This window comes from Tamandua tetradactyla, chromosome 3 (genome assembly GCF_023851605.1).
Source record: "Tamandua tetradactyla isolate mTamTet1 chromosome 3, mTamTet1.pri, whole genome shotgun sequence".
NCBI classification, from domain to species: Eukaryota; Metazoa; Chordata; class Mammalia; order Pilosa; family Myrmecophagidae; genus Tamandua; species Tamandua tetradactyla.
Window position 1 is genome coordinate 194,764,724 of NC_135329.1, and position 14,529 is coordinate 194,779,252.

The 14,529-nt window shown below is 42.8% G+C and overlaps 1 protein-coding gene and 1 pseudogene across 3 annotated transcripts in view; one reads left to right on the top strand and one right to left on the bottom strand.

Annotated features, from left to right (window-relative positions):
* NHEJ1 (non-homologous end joining factor 1) overlaps window positions 1–14,529 on the bottom strand; it is a 92,027-nt gene that overhangs the window by 2,641 nt on the left and 74,857 nt on the right. For all 3 annotated transcript variants that reach the window (XM_077155181.1, XM_077155183.1, XM_077155182.1), the window contains exons 6-7: window positions 589–706; window positions 23–141 (exon numbers count right to left, since the gene is read on the bottom strand). In XM_077155181.1, coding sequence (XP_077011296.1) covers window positions 23–141; window positions 589–706 — 237 coding nt within the window. The remainder of the gene's footprint in view (window positions 1–22; window positions 142–588; window positions 707–14,529) is intronic.
* On the top strand, window positions 1,103–2,434 carry LOC143676852 (proton-coupled folate transporter pseudogene; annotated as a pseudogene).

The window sequence follows — 14,529 nt, forward strand, 5'->3', positions numbered from 1 at the left end:
CAGGAAGCTGCCCAGGACTCACCATGGGCTCTCTTTCAGGTTCTGAGAGGGATGGTGCAGAGGAGACAGGCTGTTCTGGGTGATTTAGAAGGTGGTTATTAGCTCCTTGTGGGGAGGCACTGCCAGAGGCCAGAGGATCTCCTGAAATTAGAAAGATCATGGAAAACAGTCATAGATACCTTCTTCTCATATCAGTATTCTGATGATATACAAGCAGACAGAAGCAGCAAAATTCAACTTTCTAGCCGACTTTCTGAAAGCTCTGTTTCTAGTATGAAGTATCTCCACTCACGGAGTAGAATAAGTTCCCTTGATTCAAAATACATATTCCTTGACATGTCTCTAATTACATGTGGGTAACCAGTCCTTCTCCTGGTTCACTCACTAACCCTCTTAAGTATCTAGACCTTTATTATGAGCTCTTGAAATGTGGTTAATGAAAATAAAAAACTGGATTTTAAATTTCATTCAATTTTTACTAATTTAAACTTAAATAGTTCTACGTGGTTAGGGCTACCATATTGGACAGTGCATACCTAGACCATAACTCTAACCCCAGAGGGACCAGGTATCCCTGGGGCTACTCACCGGTGCCTTGATGCTTCTGTCTCACTTGGACCCCTTGCTTGGTGACTGCTGTATAAAGACTCTGCAGATTCATGACAAAAGGCCTGCCATCACCCACACTGCATGCCTCTGGCAGTTTCTATAGGGAAAAGGAGATCCTGTCATTGGTCATACTGTATTGCCAGAAAAATACCCTACTGGCAGAATTGGCATCAACCCCAAAATAATTTATATAAAGAAGTTAGGATCTAGAATAGAGTGTCCAGATCCAACCCTGTTGAGGCCAGTATAAAACCTCTGAAGGGTAAATCCAAATGTTTACCTTTATTTTCCCCTAATCCTTAGGTCTGTTATGTTTTCTTATGAATACCCCATAAGTCTCTGGACTCTTTCTTCCAAAGGGAAGACCTCTTAGAGAATTACTTAAGAAAATAACCTCCCCAGAGTTATCCCTGATATATATAGATTCTTACTTTAATTAAAATCACTACTAGAAGGCCCCCCAGGCAAGTCGTGTGGCTACCCCACGGCTGCCATGCTGGGCCATGTCCCATTGGAGTCATTTGGCTTCCTTACTGACTCTGCTTTGTTCCTGCAGGGTCTGCTTGCCATCCAATACTTGGATGGCACTTTACTACCAACTTTGGTTACAATGGCATCTGCAAAAGGGGAAGCTGCAGCAACCACAACAGGAACCCCATCATGCAGGAAGTAGAGACCTTCACTGCCCACTGGACCCTCTATGTGAACATGGACGGCATCCTAGTGGAATTCTTCTTTGTCTACCCTGGCGGGATCTGAAGTGACCTTGTGGGTGGCCACATGCTTCTGTTGCTGGCCGTGATCAGCCTACTGCTCCAAGCCCTGGTGCCTTCATGGTGCAGCTGCAGCTTCACATAGGCTACCTAGTGCTGGGACACATCCTTTGTGCCTTCCTTAGCAAATTCAGTGGCCTGACTGCTGGCTTTGCCTCCGTGGCAGATGTTAACCTCCAACCGCAGCCACACATTCCAAATGGCTCACTAGAAGCATGTATCAGGGTGTCAGCGATGCTGGTGAGCCTCCTTGGAGGCCACTGACTCCGAGCTCAGGGTTATGCCAAGTCTTTCTTGCTGGCTTGGCCTTGCTGATAGCCATAGTTCTCTATGCAGCATTCTGCTTTGAGATGGTGGAGAAGCCAAAACCTGCCTGGCTCTTTACACTCTGCCACCACTGAAACACTGTCCAACTCTATATTGCTCCAGCCTTAAAAGTCCAGGAAGCATTTAGCCCTGTACACATTGGCTATCTTCATGGTGATCACTGTGCACTTTTAGGCCCAGAACATTCTAACCTTCTATGAACTGAGTGTACCACTCCACTGGGACTCCAAGCTAGCTGGCTACAGTTCTGCAGGTCAGCACCTTCCATACCTCACCAGCCTGCTGCCGGTGTATTCTCCAAGTACTGCGTGGCTGATTGATACTGCCCTGGCCTCAACTGCATGGGGATGGTGGTCTTTGTGTTTGCTACCATCACACTCCTCAAGTTCAGGGTGTGGGCTCTTCTTCCTGTCACCACACCCATCATCTGGGCCAAGTTCTTCAGACTGGTGAGTGAGTTGGAGTAGAGTGCTCTCTTCTCTGCTGTGACTTGTGTAATGGCTTAGCCATGCTGACAGGCACCAGCATTTTCAACTTGCTCCACCCAGCCATCCTGAATTTCATGAAGGGGTTCCTCTTCATCCTGCAAGCCAGCCTCCTCTTCATCTCGGCCATTCTGACTGGGATTCTGGGAAAAGGCTAAACCTCACACCGAATTCCAGCAGTTTCTCCAGAGCCCCTCATCTTCCTGGACAAGAGGGCAGAGAGTGAGAGGAGTGGAGTGAGTCTGAACCTGCTCACAGCTGCACCGCAGCTCCCCTCAAAGGGCTATGCTCATGTTGAAGAAGGTGGTCAGGCTAGACCAAGGCACCCACCTCACCCATAGCTGTGCAAACCTATAACTCTAGGATATGGAACATAAGCCAGGCAGGCCCACATCAGGGCAGGCAATGGGTGAGCCAATGGGACAAGGTTCTGTTCACCCTTTATGTCATCTGTCACTTTAAACCCTCCAGGGGAGAGGAGAGTTCCTGATAGAGGTGACATCTCTGGAACCAGGGGTGAAGCACAGCATCTCTACTTCCAACCCAAACAGCATTGCCTATGGTGTTCAGCTCAAAACATGTTCACAAGTTGCCTGTCACTCTTGAATGATAAATATGGAATCCAGGCAGTGCCAGCCTTAGGGGAAGGTGATTTGTGGGAGGGGTTAGTGCCCTCTAAAGGGATAGTGCTGCTGTCTGTATGGGTGGGAACTCAATCCTTGGCTGTGGCCTGCCTGTCCCAGGACCAAACAACGCCAATCACAATAATAAATCTGTTTAGTCACACTCCTAAACTTTCAAACTAGAGAGAGAAAAAGGATGATGTTCTGGAGAGGCTGGCCCCTCTGGGTTTCAGGACTTTTCTGGCCTAGGAACCCATCTAGAGGTTGTAGGTTTCTAGAAAATAATCCTAGGGCATGGAACCTTTGTAGAATCTCAGTTAAAGCCCAAGGTGTTCTTTAGGGTTTGCAGGAATGGTTTTGGTTTTGGTTTGGCAAACCATGATAAGTAGCAATGCACAATAAATTTTTGAACATTTTCATTACTCAAAAAAAAAAAAAAAAGACCCACAAGAATAAAAATGAAAAATCAAAAGGAAAAAGAACACCCAAAATATTCCATGTACCTTATCTTACCTATTATTTATTTACTTTTTGTCCTTATTTTTTCATTCATCTCTCTATACCCTGGATAAAAGGAGTGTCAGCTACAATGTTTTCACAATCACACAGCACACTATAAAAGCTATATAGTTATACAGTCATCTTCAAGAATCAAGGCTACTGGAATACAGTTCAGCTGCTTCAGGTATTTCCTTCTAGCTATTCTAATCCACTAAAAACTAAAAAGGGATAACTATATATAATGCATAAGAATAACTTTCAGAATGACTTCTAGGCTCTATATGAAATCTCTCAGCCACTAAAACTTTATTTTGTTTCATTTCTCTTCCCCCTTTGGTCAAGAAGGCTTTCTCAATCCCACGATGAGAAACATTCATCCCTGGGAGTCATGACTCTCATCCTTGGGAGTCACGTCCCACATTGCCAGGGAGATTTACAGCGCTTGGAGTCATGTCCCATATAGGACAGTGAGTTTATTTGCAGAGTTGACTTGAGGCAGGCCACATTTCAGCAACAAAAGAGGTTCTCTGAGGGTGACTCTTAGATATATTTATAAGTAGTCTTAGCATCTTCTTTGTAGAAATAAGTTTCATAAGAGCAAGCCCCAAGATCTAGGGCCTGGCCCATTAAATTGGCAGTCTTCAATGCTTGTAAGACTATCAAGTCTTCTCCAGGTGGGGAAGTTTAATACTTCCATCTTTTTCCCCAGTCCCTCAAGGGGGCTTTGCAAAAAAACTTTTTTGTTCTCTGCCCAAATTACTCTAGGATGTATAGCGGCATCAGACTAACCTGTACAAACCAACAAGACCTCATTCTCTATTCACGGTTTCATGTAGCTATGGTGTTTGAATAAACTGACTGAACAAGTTAAATTAGTGTGCTACAGAAAATGTAAATTCTGCACTAAATAAACATCTCTTCCTTTGGCCCCATATAGTAGTTGAAGTTTTAAAACACAGTCAATGTCATCCTTTACGCTTTAGTCTGATTTACCTTTGTCCTAACCAGAGAAGAATTGGTTCTTTATGGGCAAAAATATCTTACTGAAAGTATAAAGTACACAGCACATAAACAGGTATTGGTATATCTGTGGTATTAAAATTTCCTGGAGGACGGGGTGATTAGGAAAAAATGTCTTAAAGGACTCCTTGGGGAGGTGACACTGAAAAAAAAAAAGGCTGAGAAACACTGCTATAATCACACTGTATTAATCTGTTTCCTTCACTATAGAATCAACTGTGGATTTATATGCACTACAGAATGCTCTGCCTAGTTCAAGTTCCACAAACTTGGCTGAACTCAGTTGAAGTAATGGCTGAAGACTGAACAAACTATGCAGTAAAAATGAGATGAAAGAGTATGGTATACAGTGGTTCCAAACCTGGCTGTACTTCAGAATCTTGGAAAGGGCCCAGAACTACTTCATCTATCCCTAAGCATACAAGTCGTATGGTTCCCAGCCAAGTTAGCAGGTCCCCAAGGGACAGCTGTGCCAGCAGCTCACACAGGAGCCAATCTAAGAATCTTGGACTGGCCCATATCTCAGGTCAAGGACACTTTTTCTGTACTAAAATGGCATTCATTTCTGAAAACCCACTATGGAAGAGAAAGTGAGGAAAACAGTAAAGTGGGTGCTGAACCATGGTAAGGATTATACAGTTGTCTTTCTCTGAGTGTGGTAGTGGCTGGAATACCTGCTGATCCCCACGAAATGTAACATACATTTCTATCCCACCACTACCCCATCAAGACTATATCAGGCTTGAATTTGGACTTTCACTAGAAAACACAGACTATCAGCCTTGAGTCCAAATTTTGCTTCTAACCAGTAATCACACTAGAAGTATAACAGACCTCTTTAGCAGCATTCTCTGAGGAAGGAACTGAAATAGGGAAGGCAAACAACCAGGACACACCTCCTTTACCATAACTCACTCTCCTTCTTAGGTTCAGCTCTCTAACCCCAAGCCACCTCCTCCAACAGAAGGTCCTTTACTGAAGACCACAGAGCCCTGACATGGAAAGGAAAACAGCTGTTCTCCTTCCTTACATCTCATGTCCCCAGGATCTCCCTTCATACTATTCAAGAAATGGAGCTTTGCTTAGGGTCATTCCTACACTGTTAGCAGGCACTGTCTTTCTGCACAAATAGGCTAGGCAGAATCTAGTCACACCAGGGTTATCTCTTCCTGCCCTTTCTACAGGGTTAAGCAGACTTGGAAATTTTCCAGGATGCTCTTCACCCAGTTCATGTATTCAGCTTCAAAATGAAGTATCAGAGATGAAAGGCTACTAAAGCCAATGCTACCCTGGCCCTAAGTGCAAATCTAGACCCAGGTTTTTAGTTCCTCCTCTACTCTTCCCCTTCACAGAGAGGTTTGTTCCTGCAGTTGCTGCCAAAGGTTGTCCCACCTGAGTATCTATCCTCAAAGTACTAAGACCAGTATATTGCTATATTTGCCGAATACTTAATATGTTCAAGGCACTGTTCTAAGTACTTTCAATGCATTAACCCAGTTTTTAAACTGTTTGCTGCTATCCCTCCCTGGCCCATGTTAAGGGCTCAATAACTATTCATGAATGAATGAACATGGTGGGCTACTGTGACCCCGTATTACGGAGGCAGTTTAGTCACAGCTAGTAAGTGCAGAGTAGGACTAGAATCCAGGCAGTCTGGCTTTGGGGCCTGTACATATGATACAATGACTGCTCCATTTACTTCTCCGAACAGCAGTAATATGGCCAAGGATGGTAACCTTCAAATCATTACATCACATGTCATCTTCCTATATTCCATTCCAGCTCAAGCACAAGCGCTCTAAGGGGATGTGACAGTTAAGTTCCAGTGTCCACTCGGCCAGGTGATGGTGCACAGTTGTCTGGTCAGGCAAGCACTGGTCTAAGGGTTACCACAAGGATACTTCATAGCTGGTTCATAAACCAGAAGGTTGGTTTATTAAATCATCAGTCAGTTGATTGCATCTGTGGCTGATTACATCTATGGTCATCTGTGTCTTCCATAAATAAGAGAATCCAATCAACTGGATTTGATCTTTTAAGGGAAAAGAGAATTTTCACTGCTTCTTCAGCCAGCCAGCATCTCCTGTGGAGTTCATCTAGACCCTTCATCAGAGCTGCCACCTGGCAGCCGGCCCTATGGATTTTTGGACTCGTGCATCTTCACAGTTGCATGAGACACTTTTATAAATTTCATATTTACAGATATCTCCTGTTGGTTCTGTTTCTCTAGAGAACTCTAATTAATACAGGGGACAAGAAGAAAGGGAGCAGAGAAAAAGGAGACAGCAGTCCTCTGTGGAGCCCTTAGGGGCTAAAAGACCCTACCCTTAATCCTATCCTGTTATTTCCCCAACATCACTAACTCTTTGGGCTCATTCTCAGAATATGCTAGGGAGGAGAGGTGGGGAGGCCTGAGCTTGGGAAAGAGAAACATTAGCTCCCACTGCAGGACAATGGTAGGGGCTAACTGGGGCAGGCGGCAGTGATCAAAGGGAGAATGCTGGAGTCAGGACTAAGAAAAGCAAATAGTAGTGCCCCCTGCTATAAGTACAACTGAGCCAAGAGCAATGTGTACCAGCCACAAAGTGGATCACTGCCCAGAGTGGGGAGGGAAAGAAGAGCCAGGTCAGCTTACTGTAGAATGTGCTCACCTGATTAATCTAGAAACAATTTAATTCAGCAAAAAAGACATTCAAGATTTCAGGTTAGGACCAGAGAGGGGAAATGCATGTATCAATCCTTCCCTCCTCATATCAAGACTGAGTTAATATGAAGACAAATAAAGCAGAGTTTTGGCCTCAAACAGTTCCTATTCACATGTGGGAGAGAGGCACATATATACATTCATGTAAATGAATGTGCATGCAAACACATATTTCAAGGAATATTCTATAACAGAATTATAAACAAGGGGCAATAGAAGAGAAGAAGAAAGGAATTCTGACTGAGAGTACTCCAAAAAGCTTTATAGATGGTTAAGCCTTGCAACATTAGATTGGGAATGTGGTAAAAGTATCTGAGGCACATAGGTGTGAAAAGACACAGGATATGTGGACCTATCTCACAAGAAATGAGACTAGAAAGCTAAGTTCGTATCCATCAAATTGCTAAGGACTTCGTTTTCCAAATTTAGTTATGCCTGGCAATTTCCCTTAGTTTCATAAAGTGGCTTTCTCAATTATATAACTGCTTGCCAAGGCCTCCAAACTAACAAAGAATCTATGAAGAATCAGAGGCTTCTGTAGGTTTTTCTTTTTAAGCTACCTGCAGTATTTATTGAAACTTTAGTAACTCTTGACTACTTACTGCTAGCACTATGACTTTTCAATAGCCCCCAAAGCAATTTTACTTTCCCATCTCGAAGAGTTATTTTATGCTTCTTTTTCCAATTCACTAGGATGTTGGCCCTGTTGTAGGGCCATATCAGAAGCTTTAGGAAAACCAAAGTTACAGAAGTCCTATAGTTTCTTTACCCTTCTAGTCCCTACTGCAGCCCATTTGTGTTCCGAGGGCCTCTTTAGCAGTGACTCCCATCCTCATCAGCTCTAAAACTCATTCCCAGTGGCCCAGAAATTCCAGGACTCCCTCCTACTCTCTTATTCCAATAGGAACTGCTAGATAGACCTCAAATGTTGCTTTCAATGAGAATTAAATGATCTGCCCCCAAATTCTGAGGTTGTTTCAGAAAAGAAACCTTTAGAATCCTGGGTAAGGAAGGGATGGACCTTGATGGGCTGCTAGGTCTATTCAGTATAGGTCCACAATCTGAGTACACAGATTTAACAGATAGAAGAAAGGTGGGGAGTAGGGGGGCTGAACAGACTGGAGCACCACAGCATCAGCCTTAAGCAGGTCTTCAGGCCTGATACCAGCTCAGAAGCTGGCACAGCCCCAAGGCCCTGGCACTGACCATCATAATATTACAACCACTAGGGCATGGTTTTCCTATGGGCAAGGAATCCCCCTCCCCGAATACCATCTGGTAGACCCTGGGGCACTGGATGCAAACTTCCTTTCCCAAGGAGTCCAAAGTCTCATTAAAGGAATCACAGTAACTGACATCATTAGCTCCTCTTAGGGGTAAGAGCACACTGGAAAACTTTTCTAAGGTCTCATATTACCACAGAGTTATCAAAATTAATAGATACGGACAACAAAAAACGTTTTAGGAAAGGACTCTAATCAGAAAGACTTTTCAGGAAATAGAACTTTTTTAGTGACATGATCTGATTTACATTTTTAAAAAATCCCTTTCACTATAGAACAGCAAGAAAAGAAGCAAGCAGAGCTGTGAGGAGGTTGCTACAATAAACCAGTTGAGAAATGACGACAGCTTGGACGTGAGTGCAGCAGTGGAGGTGGTGAGAAACTGACAGCTTCTGGAGATATCTGAAGGTAAGGCTAACAAATTTGCTGATAGATGGGGTGCAGGATGTAAGATACAGATAACTACACTCCAGGGCATTAAGGTAGATGTAAAAAGGGACAATCCAGACACCTAAAATGAAATCCCCCAATCAAATATAATCTGAAATGTCCCCTGTGACCAAACACAGACCCAGCTTTGGCAGTAGGTGAACTCAATGCCCAAAGAAAGTATCAAAACCAAAAGCAGCTTCTCACTCAAAGAGGGAAAAGCTAGACTATCTAGGAATTAGGAAATTCTTTGATTTAGAAATAAGATTTAAGTTCTGGCTTTAGAGTCTCAAAGACTTGGATTTGTGCCTAAGGTCTACTTCTTGTTGGTAGTGAAACTTTGGGCAAGTTCTTATACTTAGTGTGTCATTTTGAGAGAGAAAGAGAAAGAGACAGAAACAAAGAGAGAATGACTGACTAAACTAAACTAACATCTACATGAAAGAGTTAAATGAGAGTCCAGTAAGTGCACAAGAAATTCACGTTCCTTCCCTTTGCATGGCACACTGAGACGGACTCTTTTATTTGCTGGCTCCATTCCAGTGCCAAGGAGGTTCAAGAAATACCCTAAAACGATGGTAATATAGAGAAATTAAGGTCCAATTATTCAATTATTAACTCCTCTCTTCTGGCATCACAAAGCATATCTATCATCTTCTAACACTTCAGTGACTAGTCAAAGCCCAGATCAGTGAGATGCAGTCATGGGAAGCTGCCTTATAACCACCGGCACCCTAGCGCACTCCTCATCTGCAGTAAGGGCCTAGACAGCATGACTTTTGTTATCAGATGGTCCTGGATTTAAATCCTAACTTTGCTATCAGCTATGCTACTAATCTCTTTGAGCCTCTGTTTCCTCACCAGAAAAGTGGAAAGACCAACACCTGCTTTTTATGCAATCAGTAGAAAGATTGCACAAGATAGTATTTGTAAAAGGTGCCTTGCTCAGTATATGTTACAGTTCTACCTCACCAAACAGCTCTCAAGTCTTCTGAGTGGCATTCAGTAGAGGGTGAGGGTGGGGGTGAGGAGAGTATAAAAGTGGAGAGTAAAGCGACCCTCTCCAGAAGCACCTACAGTAAAAACATCCTACTCTCCACCAAAGTTTAGTAGAAATATCCCACATAGCTCAACGTACCCATCAGTGAACGCTTCAACTAGGAGCCCTTTCCTACCACCATGTTTTGCTTCCTAACATGGCTTGTGCAAAAGGGCTCTGTCGTGCCACTTTCATGTTTAAGTAATATACAATCAATAAAGGCTATTTGGAAAGGAAAAAACATGCCCTACAGTAAGTCACCCAGATAATTAGCAGCCAAATGGCCTTCTATAGGATTAACCTCACAGTTTCCTTGAAGTCTGAGAGAAAAAACTTAAAACAGAGAAGAGAGAGATGGGGGTGAGATCTGGGTTCTTACAAGACATCCACCCCACTCTTCATTTTTCCCCACTTCAAATGTTTCCATAGCAGCTCATTGAATGTACTGTTTCTGAGTTTCAAGCAAGATCCGACTCTCTGGGTTCCCTCTGTTTAGTCCTTCACAGAATACCCTTCTGAGTTGCATCAGTTCACAGCTCAGAAACCTTGGTTCTTTGGGAGAGAACACAGCACCCTACATATCAGGGCCCACTGCCCTTGAAGAACCTTATATGAAAGAGACTAGCCAGCTGACACTGCTTCTGTGTTTGGTCTGGTTTGGCTTTGTTTGGGTCTGGGCTTGCAACAAGGCCCACTCTGACCATCTCTCTTCTGCTGACCTCACCAGGCTCTACGATTAGCCTCTGGCTCCTGAGCAGCCACTCGGGGCTGTGCTATGGTCTTGGAAAAGCACACAATGAGTCCCGAACTTAATCTTGTGATTAAGGACCTGGCAAATTAATTATAGTCCATCTAACACCACCACCACCCCCTTTTTAAAACAACTGGGAGAATGGTTAGATGCAAACATTCATACATTCAGGCATGCATCCATGCCACCTATTAAAATCACTGAATTACTTTCTTTGTGATCCTCCTTCAAGATGGGATGATTCTGCTGCCTCACTCTCTCCCTTGGTGCTGGATATATAATGGAGATAAGCTAGGTAGAGAGTTCAAAACAGTTTGAGAGAAAGCCCACATCTTACCTATAAGATTTTCCTGATTCTGTTTGAGACCTAGCTAGCTCCCTGGACTGCACAATCCAAGAGGAGAACGGTGGGAATAGAGACGATAAAGAGAGGTTTAAACAAAAGACCTGCATAATACTAGTAAAAATAATGAACATTTTTAATCTTCTCTATGCACTAGGTACTAGGCTAAACATTTTTTAAAATATTTTTATTGAAATATCTTCATGCACCGTATAGTCCAGCCAAAGTATACAATCAATGGCACACACTATCATCACATAGTCGTGTATTCATCGTCACGCCCATTTTTAGAACAAATGCATCACTCCAGAAAAAGAAATAAAAAAAAAAACCCATACATTTCACACCTCTTACCCCTCCCTCTCTTACCACTAGTATTATGATCTACCCAATTTTTAAAAACTCCTTATCTCCTCCTATTATTTATTTACTTGTCCTTACTTTTTTACTCATCTGTCCATACTCTGGATAAAAGGAGCATCAGACACAAGGTTTTCACAATCACTCAGTCACATTGTAAAAACTATATAATTTTAAAATCATCTTCAAGAATCAAGGCTACTGGAATACAGTTCAACAGTTTCAGGTACTTTACTTTAGCCATTCCAATATACCATAAACAAAAAGGGGTATCTATATAATCCTTAAGAATAACCCCCAGGATATTTGAAACAACCCCCAGATGTTTGAAATCTTTCAAACTACTGATATTTTATTTTGTATCATTTCTCTCTTCCCCCTTTTGGTCAAGAAGACTTTCTCAAACCCATGATGCTGAGTTCCAGCTCATCCCCAGCAGTAATATCCCACACTGCCAGGAAGATTTACACCCTTGGGAGTCATATCCCATGTAGGAGCAGAGGTCAGTGAGTTCACCTGCTGAGTTGGCTTACAGAGAGAGGCCACATCTGAGCAACAAAAGAGGTTCTCTGGGGGTGACGCTTAGGCGTAATTATAAGGCAGCTAAGCCTTGTCTCCTTTGCAGGAATAAGCTTCATAGGGGTAAGCCCCAAGATTGAGGACTCATAGGCTAAGCATTTTAAGGCATTCTCACCTAATTGTCACAGTAACCCTATCAGCTTGGCAGTGAAATTATTCTCATTTTATACATTTGAAAACAAAGGTTAAGTAACCTGATCAAGGGCACAGCTAGAAAATAGTAGATGGGGAGGATAAGATCTAGGAAGTTGAACTCCAGAAACTACACTATAATGCCACTTAGAATCACCCAACGAGACACCCATTCCTACCTCCACTCCCCACCTTCCATAAGGAGGTTTGTTCTTACTCTGAAATACAGTTACACTAGAAGCTAGTTCTCAACTCCTCTCTTAAATCTCCAAATAACCAAAGGCTGATAGAGGGAAAATACAAAAATCCTTCTAGAGAAGGAAAGCCTGATATTTAACCCCTTGGGTAGTCTCCAAGGGTACTAGAAAAATCAGAATCTCGGGAATGGGGAGGCTCTAGACGCTGAATCTCCTTTTAAAATAAGTACAACCCCGCAGAGTCTTAGCAGGAAGGCCCCTCAGCTCTGCCCCAAAAGAAAAATAATGGTAAAGGGAGTGGAAGTAGATGTGGGGGCAGGGGCTGCTGCTCTCATAAGAGCCCTTTGTGGTGGCTGCCTCTGAAAGGAGGTTTTGCTAGACAAGGTGGAACTTCTCAAGGTGACAAGCAAATGGTACAGCCTAAGCGGTGACCCTTTGCTCACTCCGTAACTACCCCCTCCCCTTTGGACGGCCAGAGCCTAAACTGTCCCTGGAGCCCCACCCAGCCCAGCACAAACCATGGCTTTCTAGTCTGCAGAGCGACTAACGAGCAGCAAAGGGGCTCAGGGGACGAAGTGGTTTCCTGGGGGGGACAAATCCTCAGAGCCCCTCAGAAACTGCAGTTAACAACTCTCTTTCCTTCTTTTCTCTACTCCCACTCCTTCGCCAGGAAGAACAAACAGCTCCTGTCAGCTCTGACTCAGGGAGGGGGCTTCTACCAGTCTTTTAGGGGACAAGCAATCTGAACTTTCGTTGGGCACCTCTCTCAAATTCAGCCATCTCATCATCCTTTTCCCCAAAATTAAATGAAACAATATGCTAGAAATAAGAAAGAAAAAAGCACCAGGTTTAAAAACAAAAAGAAAACCACAGCTCTCAGGCAGGCGGCCTGACCCTGAGGTGCTGGATTTTGCCCTGTGCCACTAACACACACACGCAAGGGCATACTCCGTTTTTCCCCCCGAGGAGCAGAGAAGAGAAGGAGAGTTAGCTGGATCTATGGGGTGCAGTGATTTAGAGCACCCAGTGGTATTTTCTGTAGTGTCCCCACCACTAAAGGGATTCTCTTTCATTCCAGATTACATGCCTGACAGCTGGGAACACAGCCCATGGCGGCTGCATTATCGTGGGCTCCCTACCCCCAGCCTGCCTGCCGCCTGCTCTCTGAAGGGTTAAATAAAGTGTTCGCCACTCTGAGAAATCTCACTGTAGAGGGGGATGTACTTCTTCACACACACACATACACACACAATAAAGAGAGCTCTGAAAAGCAAGCTACAGAGTGAGAAAATGATTGTGATATATATATAACAAAGGACTCATTTCCAGAATATATGAGGAATTCTTAAAAATCCACAAGAAAATTGGAAAGGAAAAAGTACAACTTGACCTATTTGCAGATGGCATGATCCTATACACAGAGAATCCTGAAAAATCCACAGCAAAGCTCCTAGAGCTAATAAATACATTCAGCAAAGTGGTGGTATACAAGATCAATGCCCCAAATCAGTAGTGTTTCTATTCACTAGTAATGAACAATGGGAGGGAAAAATCAAGAAAGAAATTCCATTTACAATGGCAACTAAAATAATCAAATATCTAGGAATAAATCTAACCAAGGTTGTAAAGGACTTGTACACATAAAACTACAGAACATTGCTAAATGAAATCAAAGAAAACCTGAATAAATGGAAGGACATTCTGTGTTCATAGAATGGAAGACTAAATACTAACATTTCAATTCTACTCAAAGTGATTTAAAGATTCAATACAATACCAATCAAAATTCCACCAATCAAGGGTGCACAGGTGGTTCAGTGGTTGATTCCTGCCATGCACCCTGTCACCTCCAAAAAAAATCCAACAACCTTCTCTGAAGAAATGGAAAAGCTAATCATTGAATCTATATGGAAAGGTAAAAGTCCCCAAATAGCCAAAGCCATCTTGAAAAAGGAAAAACTTGGAAGACTCACACTTCCTGGTCTTAAAATTTATTACAAAGCCACAGTAATCAAAACAGCATGGTACTGGCACAAGGACAGGCATATAGACCAATGGAATCAAATTGAGAGTTCAGAAATCAATCCTCACATTTATGGCCAACTGATTTTTTTTTTTTTAACTTTTTCATCGTACAATATAACATACATACAAAGAAAAGAAAGAAAAAAGCAATAGTTTTCAAAACACTCTTCAACAAGTAGTTACAGGACAGATCCTAAAATTTGTCATGGGCTACCATATCAGCATCCCAGATTTTTCCTCCAAGCTGCTCCAGAACATTGGACAATCATCATAATTGACTTTTTTTTTCTTTTTTGTGAAAAAATAACATATGTACAAAAAAGCAATAAATTTCAAAGCACAGCACAAC